Below are 22,264 nucleotides of genomic sequence, written 5' to 3'. Positions count from 1 at the left end.
CTGGTTTGGCCTGACCTGACTGGTATTTTTTGGGTGGATCGTAAGTCTGTGAAAGTTAAAGCTGCACTACTCAATATTTAAAGAATGGGTTCAATGATTATGTTTAAGGTGAAGAATAGAACTAATAGTGACAAACACACAGAAAATTATCCCCTGCTGCTGCAACTTTTCAGTGTTTCTCAGTTCATTATTTTCATTTTACATCCCCCATCTTTACCATTTTAGTTCACTTTCAATTTTTTCAGTTTAATAGCCTTTATCAACACGAAAAGCACATACAAACAATGCAATGAAAGTAAAGGAAAGGAAAGGGGAAAAAATGCTTGTTTTGCAACATGTTTTGCTTTGTGACTTCTGCTTCTACTCCTTTTTGGAGGGTAACAAAGTCTGGGACTGTCTTTGTCTTTTCTTCTCTTTGTTCTTGCCAGACATTCTTTCTCATGGCGACCAGTTTCAATAGCAAGTTTATAACTAAGTCTGTATCTAATTAGGGTTTGTCTTTTTATTGAATGTTTTATTTGGGTTAAATACTGGGCTAATTGAAATTCTCTGTCCAGTAAGTTATAACATTCTAGTTTACGTATTGATTGGATTTCTGTTTTCCACTGCTTAAAATTCTTCAGTTTATTATCTTTTTTGTCCATTTGTTTTACTTGTGAGGTGGGAATTATTTTCATAGCACCACTCTGACATTTGGATATGATTTCCTCATTTGTTCCATTCCAGGTATTTTTATCTGGCTTCAGATAACTGCTGTTGTAAATGTGCTCTGTGTTGGTGTGACTCTGAATCAGACTTTGATTGTTGACTGGCCTAGCTCTGCTCTGCACCGTGGATTGGACAGTTTCTATGGACTCTGTGTGTGCCCCAAACTTCACTTCCATACAAAAAGATTGGCTCAATAACACTTTGGAAACCATTGGCCCTCTCTACGTTAATAAACACATGGGAACACCCAGACGTGAGATGGCAACGTACAGTACACAGCGTTCAGGTGAAAGTGACTTTTCAGAGTTTCCTCCATGGAAGGAACAACGTATTTTGGATAAAAAGGTGTCTGACAAAAAAGCCGTAAGACCAGAGAACAGGCAGACAGGTCATGGGGACTACCTGCTTAAATCCCACTTAGTTGATGGGCCATCAAAACATTCATAAAGTTTTTAATGGCCTCATCAGTGTCTTTACTAGCCCTCTTTGTGTGATACCTTTTCATTTGTGCAGTCGGTCCCAGTGGAGAAGTCTAAGGCTGTGGAGCTAGTCCTGGTCTGTCTTTACTGAGATGGAGAACCCTACAAGCTGCTAAAGGTTTCAGCTGGACTCAGAACTGGTTTTTCTTCTCGTCGTGTCAGTAACTTGATGCTACATAATGTCAATGTCTGTTTTCATTAGTGACGGCTACAGAGTAAATGTAAATGTTGCTATCACTAGCTGGCTAACAGTCGGCATTGTGTGGAGCATATCACAGCAAAGTCAGCTTTCTAATGGCTGCTTCCTCTGGGCTTGTAACACCTTGATGACTGAGAACATGGAGGGAGGCCGGAGGTGTGGCCGACTAAGTGTTTGTTTAACAGGTTTCTGAGATGCTTCACCGACAAACCATTTTTCTTTTGCTTTTGGATTTTGTTTCTTCATTTTGGACTCTTTTGCTATTTTCATAGATATATGATTGAAATCTTTTGTAGCCAGATTTACATTCAAGTCTGTTCAAGTTATCTGGCATTCTTTGGATGTTACTGTTGTTAAATGCGTTGGTGCAATCAGTGAGACTTTACTATGTCTATTTATAATGTTCTGGGAGTTGTAATAGGCTCATCAGGGGTATGTGTCTGTGTATGGGTCTCTTTTTTATGTAGAGTGTGATCTGATTGTGGTCTGATATGGGATGTTGTGGTGAGACTGTGAATGCATTATGTTTTCTGGATAGAGATCTGGGATTGAATAATCAATCCCAACACAGAGCAGCAGGGAAATCTGCTCAGGGAGTCTCCTCATGTGGTAACATTAACAATGTATAATCCCATTTGTAAAAATGTTTTCCCCTCTTATTCACTATATTGTCATATCTCTGCCTTTGTTGAGGTTCATTCTGTCCATGTTCATCAACCTTGTTTCCTTGTTTGAAAATGCTCTGATAAACCCACAGTCCATCACGTGCTCAGCCCCAAACAGCAAGCAAACAGTGAGAGATCAGCAGGTGAACATAGTGGAGCATGTAGCAGCTGAAGTGACAGGATACAGTTAATGCTTCTGCATTTACTGATACCCCACTATTATGGTCACATGACCAATGTTAGGCCAAGGTTATATAATCTCTAAAACAGCTGACAGGGTCAAATACTATGTGGTTAGATTTGAAGAAAGATCACAGTTTGAGATAGGGTCAGGGAAACATGGTGGTGTGAGTGAAACTTTTTTAAGGTCAGGGGACCTTCATCATCTAGGTTAGAGTAGCTACATAGTAATGGTAACAGTTGTAGTCATGATTAAAAGAACTCCATGCAGTCACCTGATGTCCTCATTTTCCTCCCATCAAACTATTGTCGTCATTACTACGGCTGCTAGAGGACTTAGTTGCATCAACATAAACATATGTGGTATTGGCGAACTGGTTAAAATAACTGGTTCTGTCATTTTTCCAGTCTCCAGTTTTAACAGATTTAAGGGACTGGTAACCTAAACTGTCCCCAGTGGTCTATAGCAGGATTTGCTGTGTCTTACACAGATCATTACTTGTGTTGCAGTTGCACCCCTTAAACCCTGTAAAGACAGGATGACCTCAAACCACTAGCGCTCCGAAGCACATCTCACCCTGTAGGAGGTTAGAGCATCTTCTACCCATACACACCCATGGGTGGTGTGTGGAGTTCTGATTCAATTACTGGCCTAGTGGGTTACAGAAGACAAACTACAGTTGTCCGTGGTAACTGAAAGAAAGATGGATGATGCATTATTTCTGAGGGAAGGAGGCGCTGGGACCGAAAGATTGCAAATCTTGTTAATTAGAAGAAGATGGACAGGATCAAGACCTCTCTTGGACAGCTACACTTTCACCTAGATGCATCGAGGCTGACAGGTTAAGTTCATCACAGGATTTCCATGTCTGTGTGTTGTGAAGGGTTAAGGAGTGTATGCATGATGCTGTGAGCAGGCAGAGAGGTTATTTTAGCACTGGGCAGGAATGACTCAGTTCACCTGTCAAAGAACATCATGGCTGGGTGGAAATCCTCAGCACGGGTGAATGAGGACTACAGTGGCCCTCAGGGAGAAACGAGAGTTTACTGCTGCATTTGTGTGTATTAGTGTTTTGTGGATAGATGGCTGTATTAGTTTTGGTTGAAACATTGTAAAAAATCATAGTGGAATTCAGTTATTAAGTTTTATTGATTTCAAATTAATTCAACTTAAATTTTTTTGTTTTAATTTTTAGACAAGGAGAAACTGTTGCTGCCTCTACCCCCACTTGAGGGCAGCCCATGATGATGTGTGCTGTAGCTAGCATCTACCCATGGCCTGCATGTGAAACATTCAGGGACCATGCTCAATGGGCTCCTTTGCCTTATACCAACTAAACAGCAACAATTATATACTGTATGTGAAAGTGGATTAAATTAATCTGGAAAAAGAATCAGATTTGGTCTGAGGTTAAATGTAGTCAGACTGAGGCAGTGCCTGAGGTGGGACAGGCATGAAACAGTGACAGGTTTATCTCTGCATGATAAAACATAATTTTCCCTGCAGCACAATGCCCACGGCTGAACAACCTGCGACCTCTGCTAATGTCACAGCATATCTGCTATAAATGAATTAAAGAATGTTGATGTAATTCTCAGACTGTCTTGTCTTGAGTCTACTGGGAGGTCTTGCTTCATGTGGATCTTCTGTCCATGTCTGCAGGGAATAGTGAATAATTGTGGTGCTGGTGCTATGCCATCCTTTATCTGAGTCAGCATCTGATAGGCGGAGGGCTGATTTATCTGAGTCTGGTCGTGAGTCTCCTGCTGATCTGCCAATGTAATGTCTATTGAATAGCGATTTGATGTTAATCCAGACAAAATTTTGAGAATATGCGAAAAGAGCCTTTAGAGCCTATTTGAGCCAGTGGCTCAAATACAGGAAAGTTACGTTTTAGTCTGGCCATCAGATTTATTGTCTATGATAAATGGTAAATGATTAAAAATTACTGAAATCCTGCTTTAAAAATCGGTTTGACAGGGCAGGAAACTAACGGTCACATGATGATACAGGTTGGTTTGTAAACTATGATGATTTTTATAGGAGATGTTTTGGTTAATTTTACTGTTCACCTTCATTTTTTTCTTGATACTACTTTACTAAGTTACAGTAGGTCTGGTGTTGTGGCTCAAATAGTGGGAGAAGCTACATGAGTGTGAACATGTGTCAGTTTGATGAATCTGGACATATTGTGGCAATCGTCCTAATATCTCTGATGTCACAGTTACATCAGCGCAGACTGCAGAAATCATTCATGTTCCTGAAGCCACACCTTCAGTCTTCAGTTAGCCAATCACAACCTGCTGCCAGAGCCCAGCCTCTTATGACGTGTGTGTGTGTGTGTGTGTGTGTGTGTGTGTGTGTGTGTGTGTGTGTGTGTGTGTGTGTGTGTGTGTGTGTGTGTGTGTGCGCACGTTGCCCACAGCAGTGGAGGCTGAATGCAAGAATGTGTCTTGGTCATGAGACCTGACTGAGCTGTCAATCACTCTGTGGCCTTCCTGCCTGGAGGGGCTGCTATGAACACCCTGAGTCCATTGATTCAGTTTTTTTTTACAAGATAAGATATGATAAGACAATGTTCAGACAAACACATTTACCTTAACACCATGTTCTTAGCTGTAAAGTTGACATTTAATACTGTATGTGATATGTAGACACTGATGATAATCCATAGCCTGTTGTAGCAGATGAACACTTTGCATTGCATGAGTAATGTAAAGGTACTTGGCACCACTTTTACAGTAGCAAGACGTAAAACCACTGGGATACACTATATGACAACATATTTTGTCACAGTGAGTACAAATTCAGACACATTCCTAAGGTCTGAATTTACACCCAGAAAAGCTGCATTCACATCTTTGGTGGTTGGTGAACTCTGCAGCTCTTGGTTAACTGTCATGGAGTGGGATCTGACAGCAGCTGTAACTCTGCTGCAGCAACACCACCTAGTGGACTTTTAATGAAAAGCACCAGCACTCTCAATAGCCAAGCAACTGTACATGTTCATGTTTTATCAATAATTTCAAGTAAACACAGTTAACTGTCTGACCAAGATGATTTATCTGTTGTTCAAGAAACTGGCTCCAAGGCCAGGTCAAGATCATTTGGTCTTAAAAGGAATATAAAATGATCATAATTATATAACTAAGATTTAACAGAAGGAAATGTTCAATTGAGTCAAAAAATTTAAAAGTGATTTTTAGATTTATGACAGAACTTAAGGGTCATCTGCCTTCAAACAGTCCCTGGCAGGGATGGATGAGTGAAAGGACCAGAAATGAAAAATAATCTGTTATGTTTATTCATATATATTTTGGAATCAAAGGACTAAATTGCGAAGCAGTGGAAGAAATGGTAAATAAGGAACTTCTAACACTCAGACAGGCTGGTGGCTCCTCATGGTATAAGTTATTCTATGGTGAAATGAAGCCTTGCTGCCAGTGGACAAGTCACAAAATTAGTTTCACATTTAATGATAGGAAAACCTGGAAAGAGTGGGGTGGCAACATTTGTGAAGAATGGGATGAGTTGTAATATAATCAACATTATTAACATTCACAACCACTTTAATTAGTACTTTGGAAGTCTTGAACTTGTCAAAAGGCAGTATTCAGTATCCAATAGTAATCAAGATTAGCATAGAGATACATCAACGTGGTAGGAGTGAGAACACCAAGATGGAAGTAAAACTCAGTAAAGCTGACTGGGATACAGTCCAAGTGTTAGAACTAATATTGGAGGATATGATATATGTGGGATGGTAAAAGAGAGATTAACACTTTCTCTACAGAGGAAAGTTCAAACCAATAAAATCATAGTGATTGACGTGTTTATTGATGTTGAAAAAGTATATGACTTGAAAAGGGGACCCGTTTTTAAATTTAATAAGTTGGTATATGTTTGGTAGGCTGTACAACTGCGTGCCAGATTTTCAGTATGGAAGGACAATAGAAGTAGAAGTGGGTATGGAATATTCTATTATATATTCAGAGGAGAATGGAACCACACAGGGTCATGTGTGCAGTCCACTGTTGACGAAGGGGTGCTCTGGATCAGAGGTCGAAATCTAGAGTATTTAAAAAACAAAATGCAAGCTGCAACAGACGAAGTGGAAGAAAAGACAAATAGGGATTCAAACTGGTAGTTGCAACATCATGCACTTCTTTAAATGCCAGAAATGCGTACCAATGAAATTGTAGTATAAGGTAGTAAGATTTCTTTGAGTTCCGTCTGATGTTTGGAGTTATCCATATAACAAGGAATCAGGTTTGCCCGATACTCATCAGGATTTGTTATTGAAAATAATATCACTTCACTCAAGATCAACAGAACAAGGCACTGAGGTCCTATCGGGTCCTATAGGTTCTGGCTTATATAGGTGTCAGGGGAAATGAAAAAGCAGACAAACAAGCACTGAGGAAAGGAACAGACATCCATATCAAACTATCCAAACCAGAGGGACAGAGCATTATATGGAAAAATATCCACAGAGTATGAGAACAGCATTGGGATCAGGAGACAAAGGGGGGACATTTGCAGTCAATTCAAGATAAAGTAGACAGAGGTCATAATATACAGATTAAGAATAGGACACAGCAGCCTACAGCACACTTCATGTGACAGGGAAGGATCCAACCAGAAACTGAACAAATTATCACCAACTGCAGATATATTTCAGAAATGGAGAACATGATGGAGGAAATGCAAATATAAGGGATAGGAGACAGAAAATTGAGAACATGCTGGAGTGGAGTGATAGTAAACAGGGCAGAGGATGCTTCATCAATTTCTTTTATGAAACAGGTCTAACGGAAAACGTTTAGTAATCATGACGATGTAGGAGCAGACTGAATCCGGTGGATGGCAGCACTGCAACTACTGAGCTACCAGCTGCCGTTAATCATCACCGAAGAAGAAGTAGAACAAGATCGTCGCAGTTCGCCATTGAAGAAGAAGAAGAAGAAGAAGAAGAAGAAGAAGTAGGCAACACTCTGTCGTGCACTGCGTAATATCTCCGGTGCCACCCGCATAAGTAAGTTATACATTTGAACGGAATTTAATTCAAAGGTTTTATTAACTGTCTTCTAGCAGCATCAGGTAGCTACTGTAGACTCCGCTCCTGCTGTCATGGAGAAAAGTGGAGTTCTTAGCTAGCTGACATTGGCTGGTGCATTCAAAACCTCTATGCCTTTTTACCAAGTCATGCTAATATATGGGAAAAAACCACGAGTGATATTTCTGTGACTGCTCGTTTCCTTTTGTGTTTTCAAACCAAATCTGTGCGTTTTTAAATGTTGACGTTTGACCAAGTAGCTAGTGTTAACGTACCTCAGAAGGCCAAGGCAAGAGAAACTGGGAGCAGGGAGACTCGAAGGAACTTTGATGAACAGGACAAACTTGGTAAAACAACATATGTAACTAAAAAAAAATAGAAGAAATTTAAGAATGTACAATTCTAATGGCAATTTACTCTCTGTAGTAGTGATTTTGTTTTGGTACTTGTTCCTAATTTGAGGAATGCAATCACGTTTTACTACAAAACTGTTTTTGTAGAAATAACTCGCACGTTAATAGTCAACCAAACATAACCATACAATTATAGGACTTTGCCTTAGATTAGCAGACTTTTGATTTCATCTCAGGAAACATCAGGTCAGTGTTAATGTAAACAAGCCTACCCAGCACTAGTCATGAATACATTTACAAATGCATTTACTGTTACTGCGACAGATTTCTACATTAAACACGTGTATTCGAGGTAATTCACTGGTGCTGTTTGCTCTGGCCTTGTTACGTCACACAGTAATGACATAATTTGACTTTGCACTTTGCAGCAGAGCAACATTAGCCTTTATTTCAGATAACCAGGAAAGTATGTGGATATTCAGGATTTGTAGGCCCACTTCACCTTTCACACAGATAACTTCTCTTTCAAGGAAATCACTTGTAGTAGAACATGATTTTCTTGATTTTCAGTCAGTTTATGTTTATTTTTTACAAGGGTCAGTCTGTTGAACACGTAGCTGCACATTTCTCTGTTTAAAGTTTCATCGAGTTGCTAAAGAGAGTTAGTTATGTAAGGTTTGTAAAACATGGACCAAAAGTTCACTGACCCTCAGCACCACTATCCTGCATGGACCCACTCCACTGTTACAGGCTAATCCATTTGCACACTTGAGTATGAAGGATTGCGGACTGGGCCTTGTAATTAACCTTCTGTACACTAACTGAGTTCTTTATTAGGACGACCTGTACACCTGCTTATTCATGCAATTAGCCAGCTATCAGCCAATGATGTGGCAGCAATGCAATACATGAAAATATACAGATACAGGAGCTTCAGTTAATGTTAATATTAAACATATGAATGAGGGGGGGGAAATGTGATCTCAGTGACTTTGACTGTGGCATGATTGGTGTATGTACAGGTTTAAGTGTTTCTGAAGCTGTTGATTCCCACACACAACCGTCTCTAGAGTTTTTACTCAGAGTGGAGCCAACAATGGCAGCAGATTGTAGGTCAGAATATGGTGTAAACAGCACAAATCCTTGGACCCAACCTGCCTTATGTCAACAGAGCAGGCTGGTGGTGGTGTGATGTTGTGGAAAGTTTTCTTGGTACACTTTTGGCCCTTAATACCAATCAGTCATAATTTGCGTAACATTACCAAAACATTACCAGGTCACAAAGCAAAAGTCATGTGGAAATGGTTTCATGAACATGACTTTAGACCTGAATCCAGTAGAAACCCTTTGGGATGTGCTTGGAGAGGAGATTGGCAGCAGGAATGTGCATCTGACAAATCTGCAGAAATGATGTGATGCATTCATGTCAACATGGAGCAGAGTCTCAGTTTCAACATCTGGTGGATCTATGACATGAAGAACTGAGGCTGTTTGAGAGCAAAGGGAGGAACTACCCAGTTTTAGTATGTTGTTCATACTAAAGTGCTCAATGAGTGCACAGTGTGTCAAAAGATTCTACATCCCTATTTGTATTCATTTGATGTACATGTGCAGTTAGCATGTTTGAAAGGTAGAAATAAATTATAAAGCAACACTAAAAATAACATTTGTTTCATTTCATCACCACTTTGCTTATATTTCCTCTTTCAGATTCATACTGAGACATAGAGGATGTCCAAGACTGTGAATAATCCTTTTCAACATATAGTTGAGCCTCTGGACCCCACGGACCCGAAGCAGCAGTTTTACAATCTTTCCAAACTGGGAGACAGTAGATATGGTAACAACAAATCTATACTTACTATAGATATAAAACTTCTTGTCAGTGCAATTGTATAGTTTTAGGAACATATATCCTAGAAGTTCACTGTCCATCTGTTTGTCAGACCGTCTGCCTTTCTCAATCCGGGTCCTCCTGGAGTCTGCTGTCCGGAACTGTGATGAGTTTCTGGTGAAGCACTCAGATGTGGAAAGTATCCTCAACTGGAAGCAGACCCAGACTCAAACCGTGGAGGTGCCATTCAGACCAGCCCGAGTCATCCTCCAGGATTTCACGTATGTCTGCACTATTCCTTTCTATCAGAATGTCAGTCAACAGGTTTTTAACAATCAATGAAAAGTAATTTTTCAACTTAATTTTCATTGGGATCTCCATCAATTTTATAAATCAAGTTATGATGAGTACCATTCTGTAAGAACATTTGTATAATGTCTTTTTTTTGTTGAGTCAGAAAATAACCCTGATGATGTCATAGTGATGTCATCAGCGTAGTGTTGGCTTGGGCTTGGACTGTGCAAATTTTTGACAGAAAGCCATCACTACAAACTGAACTGAACTTGGAGTATGTAAGACATGGTCGTTCATCAGGCAGCATGTCTAATGTAAAGAGGATATTAAAATGCATTACGGGAAATATGGGATTTTTGCAGGTTAACAGTTAAAAGTCATGATATCTTGGCCCCTGGTGCTTCGATTGTGGCTATTTTGGGGAAATAGGTATAAAATGATGCACAACTTAAAGAATCAGTCTTGAAATGTTCTATATTTTATCGCTGCAATACACAGACCCAAACCAACAATGCATTGATCCTCCTAACAAGTATTGTGTGTGTGCCTCTGAGCCACAGAGCTCCACTATTTCCAAAAACTATTAACACATCAATGAGCCACACTGGGTCACATATTCCTTCATCGCCATGAACACACACTGTTGTCTATTTTGACTCAGTCCCACATACACTGTCCTGCTGCCAGAGATACTCACTTAGAGCATCTAATGTGGATTAATCCCCTGCTGAAAGTAGTCCCCAATAAAGGCACTGTTTTCCTCCTGTTTGAGTGACGTTTTTTTAGAAAAATGAAACTACAATGTATATTTGTGAACTGTTTACAAAGATTTATATCTTCAGTAGGAATCAATAGGCTTTGGGCTGAGAGTCACAGACAGTGTGGGGAATCCCCAGAGATTTATTAACTATTGAATATGTCAAATATATGTTACTCAGAGTCAAAATCCCTGCTTTTCTATTAACTGTTCAGTACAAAGAATTATTAAAAGCTTCACTATGAGGACAAATGTCAGTGTTACTGATAAAACAGTCAATTGTGATATTAATTCCAGAAATCACCCATCCCTGACTTCCTAGATACATTATCCTCAGTTAACTGATAATTAATGTATCTGACCAGGACTCACTCTGACCTGCTGCATCTCTACACTCTTCTTGCAGTGGTGTTCCTGCTGTGGTGGACTTTGCTGCCATGCGTGATGCAGTGATGAAACTAGGCGGTGACCCAGAGAAGATTAATCCAGTTTGCCCTGCTGACCTTGTCATCGATCATTCCATCCAAGTGGACTTTAATAGGAAGTAAGACCAGGTTCATCAAACTCTTTCCACCATGGCACCATCATGACACCATCAGTTTACAGATACTGTGTTATCCTGCAGGTAGTGGCATGATCATCACCTTGCTTTGCTGAGGCATTAACCATTGCAATCTGTCATCTGTTATTTTCCCTGAAGGTCTGACAGCCTTCAGAAAAACCAGGATTTGGAGTTTGACCGCAACAGAGAAAGATTTCAGTTCTTAAAGGTACAAACATTAACAAACCCATTGAAAGGTCTTCATGTCTTATAGGTTTTAATTCTGATGGCCAACTCTTGGCCCTTACATATGTCCTCTGTTCTTCCCAGTGGGGCTCTAAAGCCTTCAGGAACATGCGAATCATTCCTCCTGGCTCAGGGATTGTTCACCAAGTCAACCTGGAGTACCTGGCCCGAGTGGTGTTTAATTATGATGGTTACTTCTACCCCGACAGTCTGGTGGGCACAGACTCCCACACCACCATGATTGATGGTCTGGGTGTCCTTGGCTGGGGTAAGTTCGTTTGGTGGGATGTCTTCCTGATTGAACCCCTTTTCGCTCATCATGAATTAATTTCCTCTATGGCAGCGAACCACATTATACAAGTCTACAGAAACTAAGTACCACTGACAGCATTATATTCATTTGTATGAAGTGTCAGCTTAAGATTCATAAGAGATAGGGCTACACAATTAATTGAAATAAAATTGAAATCACAGTATGGCCAAGTGGAATATCCAAATCTCAGATAAACAGAACAAAATGGTGTCATCCACGTAAAGATGATTTTGGTATTTGCAGTGTGATCATTAACTTGTAAATAAGGTTTGTTGTTAAACCGTCAGGTGTGGGTGGAATCGAGGCAGAGGCTGTGATGCTGGGTCAGCCAATAAGCATGGTCCTGCCTGAGGTTGTGGGATACAAGCTGCATGGGAACCCAGATAAACTCATCACCTCCACTGACATCGTCCTTACTGTTACAAAAGTAATTACAATCAATTACAACACATTGGCCACTTCTGTCATATTTAGTATAACTGACATCATAATCTTCCTCTCCTTGTGCTCTCAGCACCTCCGACAGGTGGGTGTTGTGGGTAAGTTTGTGGAGTTTTTTGGCCCAGGTGTGGCTCAGCTGTCCATCGCTGACAGAGCTACCATTGCCAACATGTGTCCAGAGTACGGAGCCACAGCAGCTTTCTTCCCTGTAGACGATGTCAGCATTCAGTACCTCCAGCAGACTGGTAAGTGTCCATTTGAGGACTACTGAAGAACTGTTGTATGGTGGCTCAGGTGCTTGTACTGCCATGTCCTAAGTTACACATTTGATTTGACATTATATTTAATCTTTAACATGGTTCTGTCAGGACTATCGATGTACATCGCAAGTGATTATTTTATTCATTTGTCTCCCTTGTTTTGATTCAGGGCGAGAAGCAAATAAGCTGGCCTACATTACAAAGTACCTGAAGGCAGTTGGCATGTTCAGAGACTACAATGATGTCTCGCAGGATCCAGAGTTTACTCAGGTCAGTCTCAGCCTCATTTCTGTTGAGACCATTGATCTGCCCATAAGCACACTGAAGAGGTAGATTATTACTTGCTTTGAATTGGTAAAGTACTAACATGTTAAAGTTTGTTTGTCTGCTATGTGCTGATTTGATTTAGTTCTGGATGTGACATGATACCAAACACAAAAATATAATAGAAGAATTAAACGAATGAATTGTTCAAACCTAAGCCTACTGACAGTTTCAGTATAAAGTATGAATCACAACAACAACACCTCGCCTTCTTGGAGTCTCTGGGTGGTGTCCTTCAAAGGGCTCCACCTGAGGACTCTATAGTTCTACTACTTCGATGCTGATTTGGGCCACGATGAAGAAGGAGGGGCGTGATTGGCAGGAACCGCCTGCCTGATTTGAACCTGCACAGTGTTTTGTTGTTGGACTTACTTACTTAGTGGCCATAACAAACACCATGTTTAAGCATAAGGTTGTCTGTAAGTGTACCTGGTACCAGAACACCTTAGGCCAAATATCAGTGATCGGCTTTGTGGCCGTATCATCAAATCTGTGACCATAAGTCTTGCACACTCGGATGAAGAGATGGGCAGAGCAGTCAACTGCTGCATTAGAGCATTTTGCAGCCAAAGTGAAGCAGCCGGGATAAAAGTCAGCACCTCCAAGTCTGAGGCTGTGGTTCTCTGCCAGAAAACAGTAGATTGCACCCGCTGGGTGTGTTGCTGCACCAAGTGAAGGAGTTTAGATGTCTTGAGGTCCTGTTCAGAAGTGACAGTAAAATGGGCCGTGAGATGGACATGTGGACTGGTCCAGCCCTCACCTACGGTCTTTATCTCTGGGTAGGGAGTGAAAGAATGAGATCGTAGATACAAGCAGCCTAATTGAGTTTCCCCTGTAGGGTGTCTGGGCTCAGCCCAACCTGGATAAGCGGAAGAAGATGGATGGATGGATGGATGGATGGATGGATGGATTACAACATTCAGCACAATGAGACAAAGAAATGTAATGTGAAATGAGCCACCACTACTAGTACATACTGGTCTGTTTCTGCCTCTTTCAGGTTGTGGAGTTGGACCTGAGTACTGTGGTTCCATGCTGCAGTGGCCCCAAAAGACCTCAGGACAGAATTGCTGTTTCTGAGATGAAAAAAGACTTTGAAACCTGCCTGGGAGCAAAGGTAGGTACCAGTACAGTCTATCCACACTAAACTGGCTAAATCTGCCACATTTTTCTCAATTTTGGCCTTTTTTGGAATCTGTCCACAGAGTAGATAAAGCTGAAACCATTGCTCTTGATTTTAGTGTGGGTGAGAAAGCAGTTTAATGAAAATGATGGCGTAATGGTGGCAATAAAGTTAAGAGGGCAACAACTGTCACTTCAACTACACTGTGTGAGCACTCATTTTAAATGACAGAGAGCAGGAGGTGACAGAACAGAAGTGTAACTAGCTGTGCCTGTCTCACTCCTGAGCACATGATGGCTGTGAGAGATGTAGACATTTGCCTTTTGTTATGCTGTTTCAGTGTGGATTTTTGAAACACGTTTATATTCCTGTGCTTTTGTGTTGACAGGTTTTAAACAATTACCAGCTCAGTTAATTTGAAGTAACTTAGTTGTAACTTGATGATGAGTGTCCATGACTGATGTGCTTTTACTGTCAGCAGTCCACAAAATAACTAATATACTTTTGTGTTGTGATGTGTCTAGCAAGGTTTCAAGGGTTTCCAGGTGCCCCCTGAGCGTCACAGCACTGTGGTCCCCTTCCAGTTCAATGAAAAGGAGTACACACTGAGCCACGGCTCAGTGGTCATCGCTGCTATCACCAGCTGCACCAACACCAGCAACCCATCTGTCATGCTCGGAGCAGGTGTGTGAACTTTTCTTCATGGACATGGTGGAATATCTCATCATGGGATTTTGTAACCATCACTTTTCTCTTGACAGAATTATTAAAGATGAATTCTGTTGTTTCAGGACTCCTCGCTAAAAAGGCAATAGAGCATGGCTTGTGTGTGAAGCCCTACATAAAGACCAGCCTGTCACCAGGCAGTGGAGTGGTCACCTACTACCTAAAGGAGAGCGGTGTTATGGACTACCTCTGTAAACTTGGGTGGGCTGCTCAGATTCCCTCTGAAACTCCCTCTTGTCCTTTTATTGTCTAGTTGATCCCTGGTAACATGGATTCTCATAGGTCAGGCACCAGTGATCCTTTCAGCTGTTTCAGCTGCCCTGTTTAGTTTGTCTTTCCTCCGCTCTGCTGTCCAAACCAGGCAGTGATGCAGCAGGTTTGTATGCTCTCAGTAACAAAAATGCTGGAGGCGGCTCTCTTTAATCTGTGTACCTTGATGATGGTTGTGATGTTAATCTTAATGTCAGGTTGAACAATAATTTAGATACCATAAAAAAATGACACTGTTTCTGCCTCTATAGCCAACAAAAGGTGATGTAAATTGAAAGTTTTAGTTATTAATAAATTAATTCACCTGAAAATGTTGAAAGCTACAACCCCAGTGCCAAACAGAAATGTGTCCCCAACAGTATCAGCATATATGTAAGTAAGTAAATTGCAGTGGAGAAATGCCATTGAAATGTAGAAATAGTAATCTGACCTGTCATGTGGTTTGTTACACAGAACCATGTAGAAAGGCTCATTGGAAACAGTTTGGTAAAGGGCAAGCACTTTCAAAATGTAACTGGCAGGTGATTGGATGAATCATGTGTCTATTATGTGATGTAGCAGGAGAGCTCGTGAATACCAGAACAGTCGCTTTTCCGTAGCTGCAAGTAGTTCCTCCCTCACAGGACCCTGATTGGTGCAAATAGCATGAAGACTGTGAAGATGGATTCTTGGCTGTGAGAAATCCAGCTTCTTTGCAAGGTTATAGAAACAGTGTCTCTGTAGAAACATAGTTTGTCCACCAGAGAGCACTGACAGATGCATTATGCCACCACGCTGGTGACAGCCAGGGCCGGAGGCATGTTTTCTGGTTGTTCAGCTGTTTGTACGTCCGTCTGTCCTGTTCTTGTGAACCCAATGTCTCAGCTTTAGGGAATTTCATTACATCTGCCACAAAAATTCACTAGGACTCCAGGATGACCTGATTAGAATTTGGTGATCAAAGGTCAAAGGTCACTGTGGCCTCACAAAATATGTTTTTGGCCATAAGAAATTCATACATGAATTATGACACGATTTTACATAAATGTCTAATATGATAACAATGATGAAGTGATGGCATTTTAAAGGTCAACTTCACTGTGACATCATAATGTTCTGCAAAAACATTTATGGCTCTTATTCATCACTGTAAATCAGGAAGGGGAGATTGTGACCATATTTCATGGAGCTTGGCTGAGGCAAACAACCACGAGGCAGTTTTTCTAGTTACACTGTAAAAAGTTCTGCTCAGTTTTGTCTTGGTTTTAACTTTCAAATATTGATACTGGCTTCAAAAATCCTGTGATCAGGTTTGGGTTTATACAGTTGCATACAGACACAGCAGTGCCATGGATAGATGAAAAGATAAGCACCTTACAGTCAGCTGAAGTCAGTGTGAAGCTTATTTGCTTATTTGCTCCTTTGTAAAGAATCATTTTGTCTTTCCTGACAGGTTTGAAGTTGTTGGCTATGGTTGCATGACATGTATCGGTAACAGTGGGCCACTGCCAGAACCGGTGGTGGAGGCCATAACAAAGGTACCAGTGGTTCATATTAAGTGGCTTTTAATTTCACCAGCTCTCCCTCCTCATATAATACTGTAGCCACTAAAATGAGCTGTGGTCTCTCTGTTTTTCTTTTTCTTCTCTCTCATTTAACAAACTACTGTATGAGACTGCACTGCTGTAAATGATCTTTCTCCTGCCACACATATGTCTGTGTTTCAGGGAGATGTGGTTGCTGCAGGGGTCTTGTCAGGAAACAGAAACTTTGAAGGGCGAGTCCATCCCAATACCAGAGCAAACTACCTGGCTTCTCCACCACTCGTCATTGCCTATGCTATAGCAGGCACCATGAGGATAGACTTTGAGAAGGAGCCCATTGGTGAGTTATGAGATTAAGTACAGTCAAAACGACGACTCTTTAATATTCTGTTTATCACACATGGAATAAAAAATACTTGGTAGTCAACAGTTTCAGAGCTCAACAGTGAAGAAAACAAGAACAATGACATCATTTTAAGATGTTTGTGTATAAAAACATTTGTGCCAAGAGTCATCAGGGGAAAAAAAATTACACACTCAGTATAAAAGCACACTGATGACATGGCCAGCAGCAAGATCATGATCCACTCTCATTATCTGTGTCACACTGAGCAGATCTGATATGTACAGACTTGATCTGTGGATCCTACAGCTTTAAAAGGTAAATGACACGTGTGTGTGTTTCTAGGTGTTGGCTTTGTGTATTGAAACACAGACGCACACAAGTACAGAAACATTACATCAGCTGGAAGCCCATAACATTTGTTCCTCCAAAGTGTTGCTGGCAAGGTTCCAGGCTCCTGTTACTGTAAGCCCACTTATTGAATGGAGGCAACTGGCTGTAACTAACGCTGGGTATCTTATAACTGTCAAATCAGTGGTTTACGAGAGCAGACTGTTGACATGAGACAAGAGTTATTTCAGTCTTTGGTTTTTTACTTTTCTGCTTCACAGTTAGTGAGCTTGAAGCACCAGGTGAATTTTCTGTTGTCATAAACTGGTTTTGTCCTCTTGTAGCCATTAACTCTGAGGGCAAAGAGATCTTCCTAAGGGACATCTGGCCCACACGAGAGGAAATCCAGGCTGTGGAGAGAAAGTTTGTCATTCCATCAATGTTCAAAGAAGTCTATGAGAAGATTGAGGTAGTGTTACCTTCAGTCTGCATTTATGCCCTTTGATATAGACGTGATTGACATGACTCTTTCTGACAACACTGTGCTGTGTTGGTACAGAAAGTGAATGAACGCTGGAACTCTCTGGTCGCTCCCTCGGACAAGCTGTATACCTGGGATCCCGAATCAACTTACATCAAGTCACCACCATTCTTCAATGGTTTGGTAAATAATACAATTCACTACATCTTCCCAAAGTTACACAACTACTTTTCATTTCCCACCAGTGCTAAAATGGAAGATGTAAGTCCAGGGCTGCCAAAGTTAAAAATAGCAATGAAAATGAAACAATGACAAATAATTGTCGGTGTACTGCAAAGCAAACATGACATATTATTATGCAAATGACATTGAACACATAATGGACTTTTCATTTTAACAGCCAAATTTATATTTACTGCATTCAGAGTTGTCCTTATTTTAGCACATTTCTAATTACATGGAAAGCAATGGCTGTTTTCATGGTCATTTTTATACACAAATCCTCTTTGTGTGAAATTAAATCATTAAAACCACTGTTTGGGATGCGAGACCCAGATGACTGAAGTACACCAATCAGAGGGCCCCATTCCACTGGTTTCTGTCCAAATAAATAAATAAATAAATTTAAAAAAGCTTCAAAACAGTAATTATGTGTTTTCGGACAAGAAACCTAAACATACAACATAAGGCATACTGAAGAGGAAAATGAAATGTAATTTTTTTAATACTAGATTCATTTTAACCTTGGCAGCCCTGGACTCCCACACTACTAACATTACTGCTGATACTGAGCAGCACTGCTACTGCTACTACCCTGAAGATAAATTCGTTATCTCCCCCTCAGCATTTAGATTGTTTTAGCATTAGACAGTGGAATCATTAATATTATTGTTCTTTTTATTGTGTGGTCTTGGCTCTTTCTTGATTCAGACCATGGAGCTGCAGCCTCCTGAGTCCATAACTGATGCCTACGTGCTGCTGAACTTGGGAGACTCGGTCACCACAGACCACATTTCTCCTGCAGGGAACATCGCCAGGAACAGCACTGCAGCACGATACCTGACCAACAGAGGGTGAGTGACCTCACACTTTCAGCTGCAGCAGTCGTCTGTGAATAAGTCGAACTATGAAGTCTTCAGGGACAACACATCTTAACCTCTGTCACAAGATCAATACACAAATCAATATTGATTTACATAGAAACACTGACTTTACTCAGTCAATCAATAAAACTAAAGAGAAGAGGAGGAGAGTCGCAGCAATATGCACTGAAATGACAGATGATAGCATAACAGATTGCAAAGTTTGACAGCAACATCGTGATTGGCTGGTTGAGATTGTGGCAAAATCTGATTGGTTACTGAAAACGCCTGAACTTAATGTAACGTAAGAGGAATTAACCTTTTCTCCAAATCTGTATCTCAACTGTTATACAAAGTTTTCTGCTTCGCTCTGTGTTCTGACAGTTTGACCCCTCGAGACTACAACTCATACGGCTCTCGCCGAGGTAACGACGCTGTGATGGCCAGAGGGACATTCGCAAACATCCGTCTCTTTAACAAGTTCCTCAACAAGCAGGCACCACAAACCATCCACCTGCCGAGTGGAGACACGGTCAGGATGACACACCTCGCTACCCCTGTGTTATCAGATGTCATTCTCTCTCTGCCTTTGTCTGATCTCAACAAACTCGTTCTTTGTCTCAATGAGGAGGGAAACTCACGCATATGGGGTTTTGTAAAGGCCCCTAGAGACAATGTGAAATTGACCTGTGCCCAATGAAACCTGAGATACATCCGTCCACAGACAGATTTTTGATTTTTGTCTTTGGTCTGCAGAGCTCTGCAGACCAAAGACAGCCTGCATCAAAACTCTGCCCATGTCAGATATGACGGGAATTTAAATCTGATAATTTTGGCAACTGTGGAGCCTCAAGAACTCTATAAAATGTCTAAAAATGGTAAAAAAAAAAAAAAAAAAAAATTAAGCACAGTTTCCTAGAGCCTGGTGTGATATCTTTAATTCCAGACAACTATAAAACAAATAAGACAGGGAAAAGCAAGACCTCTGTTGACACCAGACAATGTTTGGCATTTTTACTTGAAAGCAATGGAAGATGCACTTTGACTTCTACGTTAAATCATTTAAACAAGTTATTAATCAGTTATCAAAAACATGGGCAATACCTTTTTTGTCAATCAGCTAAACGATGAATCCTTTTGTATAGTCTTGTCTGAGTTTTCACCACATCTGAAGATCAAGTCAGTGTTGTCCTTTCCTCTGGTAAAAGACAACACTGACTTGATCTTCAGATGTGGTGGCAACATCTATGCCTTAAACTAACACTTGTGTTTAAGCCTCAGTCAAAAACCTCAGTGTTGCTTCATATCATGTCGGCTGGATGGACTATTACATATGTACTAAGTCCTGCATGTTTCACCCTCTTTGTCCAGATGGACGTGTTTGATGCTGCAGAGAGGTACCAGCAGTCCGGAGTCCCTCTACTGGTTCTGGCAGGGAAGGAGTACGGCTCTGGGAGCTCCAGAGACTGGGCAGCGAAAGGACCTTTCCTGCTGGTGAGGATCACTGACCTTCAGTTTCCTGCCCATGAAAGAAAAACCACATTATGTGACTGATACTGGAATGAGAGGTGTATTAGACTTGTTTAGAACTAGACTTTAGCTCAAAGTCTCATCACCGATTATTTAGATCTCAGTGTGGGCTTATAGCCCGATATTCAATAATATCAAATAATAATATTGATAATATTCAATAATATCGAATATCACTATATTTCCTGCTATACAGTGTGTCTGCGTGTGTGTGAGACTTTTGGAATATTACTGTAAATATAGTTTCATCACAAGTAAAGACTGAAACTGTGGTCATGTGGTCAGTGTCCTCCATGGGTTGAAACTGTGAGATTTTGCAGAAAAAAGCTCTGTAACAATCAAGTGTTTCAAGTGGTGAGGAATGACCTCTTTGTTTTTGTTTGTGAAGGGGATTAAGGCTGTCCTAGCAGAGAGCTATGAGCGGATTCACCGCAGTAACCTGGTTGGGATGGGAGTGATTCCTTTGGAATATCTCCCCGGAGACACTGCTGACAGTCTGGGGCTGACCGGCAGAGAGCGTTACACCATCATCATCCCCAAGCAGCTCACACCCAGGATGGTTGTGGACGTGAAGGTTAGTTAAGGACAGGGTCTCTTTAATTCTACTCTTGATGTAATGTGATGCTTGATGACGTCTGTTTGTGTCCCGACAGCTCGACACAGGGAAAACATTCCAAGTGCGGATGAGATTTGACACTGACGTGGAGCTGGCATATTTCCACCACGGAGGAATCCTCAACTACATGATCCGCAAGATGTCTGAAAACTAACAGTGACACCAGCATCACAGAAAGAGAGCAACATGTTTAATTTTTCTAATACATGGTATAAATGTAATGCAGTAGTTGACAGAAGAATACCGTCCAGGGTCAATGTTTGGTGCAGAGAGCTGAAAACATAACATACACAATGTTTTCCCATTAATGTGGATGGGGAAAGAATTTTCTCATTTTTGAGATTGCTGCTACTAGTCATGTTTGAAACACATTGCAGACCTGGGGTGAACATACACATGTGAGGTGTCAATATTCAGTGAAGATATGGAAGGTAGGAGGATGCTTGATGTAAAGATGCTAAATCTAACAAGTTTGTTTCACCTCAGTCAGATGTCCTCCAGTGTTCGACTCCCACAACCATCAACCTGGTCTTTGTCAACCGGTCTGTACAGTTTCACACGTGATACATCTGGATTCAATGTCATTGATCATTCTAGTTTATTACTACTAGTACCACAGTACTGCAGTCTTCAGTACTGTGGTCTTCAACTATGTTTTTGACCTCTAGTAACACTATGGAATGCTGTGTTTTATTTGTTTGTCCCTGTTTTGTTAGCTTTTGTGCATTTGCATGAGGACACACATGCACACAGGTGATATGATTCACATTCCCACTACCAGTTTTGCACTAGTCCACCGCTGTAGACAATTCGCCAACAAAGGCAGCCTCAAACATTAATACAATTATGAGGCTGTTTTGGGATGCTTTGCTTTTTTTAATACAGTGGAGAATATGAGCCTTAAAATAGTCCCTTTAATTCCATAAATAGTCTGTCAGCTGATGGTACACAGCCCTCTGATCCTCGCACAAGTTTGGAGAACAGAGTGAGTTTTTAAGCCACTCACTATCAACTGTAGTATTTTTAACTTGAGGTGAAAGATGGGAAACAATGCAGCTTTCAAACTGTTAAGAAACAGTTTAATGAGCGAGTAGATGTATTCAACACATTTTTCAGTGCTCAAGCCATGTGTCATAACAACCAGATGTAGTATTCCAGTCAGAACTGACAGCCTCAGTGATGGAAATGAGACCCAAGTTGTACTAAAGCAGAATTATTCTTAAGGAACAAGGATCATGTTGAGATTTAAAGTTTGTTCTTCTCTATGACGACTCTGATTTCATAAATAAAAACCTGCCTGTTTGTTCTTCAGACATTCCACACTTAGTTGTAAACCTGCTTTTTGTCAATGTGTCAACTTAATGTTATCAACTGCCTTAATAACTTCATGTGTTTGATCATCTTGTTTGTGTGTATCACTGATCACTTTGGTCAGTTCCATGCTCTTTAATCTGAATGCATTAATCCACAGAATACTGATAAATAAAATGTGATTTTTATTTCAATTTCCTGTCTTTAATTTGCTTCAGTGTTCAATTTCTTTGTGTCTATTTATAGAAGGTAGAGGCTTGTTTCCATCTGCAGTCCCT

The 22,264-nt window shown here is 40.7% G+C and overlaps 1 protein-coding gene across 2 annotated transcripts; it reads left to right on the top strand.

The window, feature by feature from the left end:
* Positions 1-7,125: 7,125 nt before the first annotated feature.
* On the top strand, positions 7,126-22,174 carry aco1 (aconitase 1, soluble). 2 transcript variants are annotated; one of them, XM_071478277.1, is made up of 21 exons: positions 7,126-7,267; positions 9,352-9,481; positions 9,588-9,756; positions 10,933-11,070; positions 11,227-11,296; positions 11,398-11,581; positions 11,914-12,053; positions 12,141-12,312; positions 12,497-12,597; positions 13,652-13,768; positions 14,299-14,458; positions 14,566-14,701; positions 16,203-16,287; positions 16,477-16,633; positions 17,311-17,435; positions 17,526-17,630; positions 18,378-18,520; positions 18,914-19,061; positions 19,901-20,023; positions 20,448-20,633; positions 20,713-22,174. In XM_071478277.1, the coding sequence occupies exons 2-21, from the start codon at positions 9,373-9,375 to the stop codon at positions 20,827-20,829; spliced, it is 2,685 nt and encodes an 894-aa protein (XP_071334378.1). In that variant the 5' UTR covers positions 7,126-7,267; positions 9,352-9,372; the 3' UTR covers positions 20,830-22,174. The 2 variants fall into 2 exon arrangements, with proteins under 2 accessions (XP_071334378.1, XP_071334379.1); XM_071478278.1 differs by having other exon boundaries at positions 7,217-7,635.
* Positions 22,175-22,264: the final 90 nt, after the last annotated feature.

This window comes from Trachinotus anak, unplaced genomic scaffold (genome assembly GCF_046630095.1).
Source record: "Trachinotus anak isolate AG129_WGS33_773 ecotype Australia unplaced genomic scaffold, CSIRO_AGI_Tana_v1 ptg000005l, whole genome shotgun sequence".
Lineage (NCBI taxonomy): Eukaryota > Metazoa > Chordata > Actinopteri > Carangiformes > Carangidae > Trachinotus > Trachinotus anak.
Note: the sequence above shows the minus strand (reverse complement) of the source record. Positions and strands in the feature narration are given on the sequence as shown.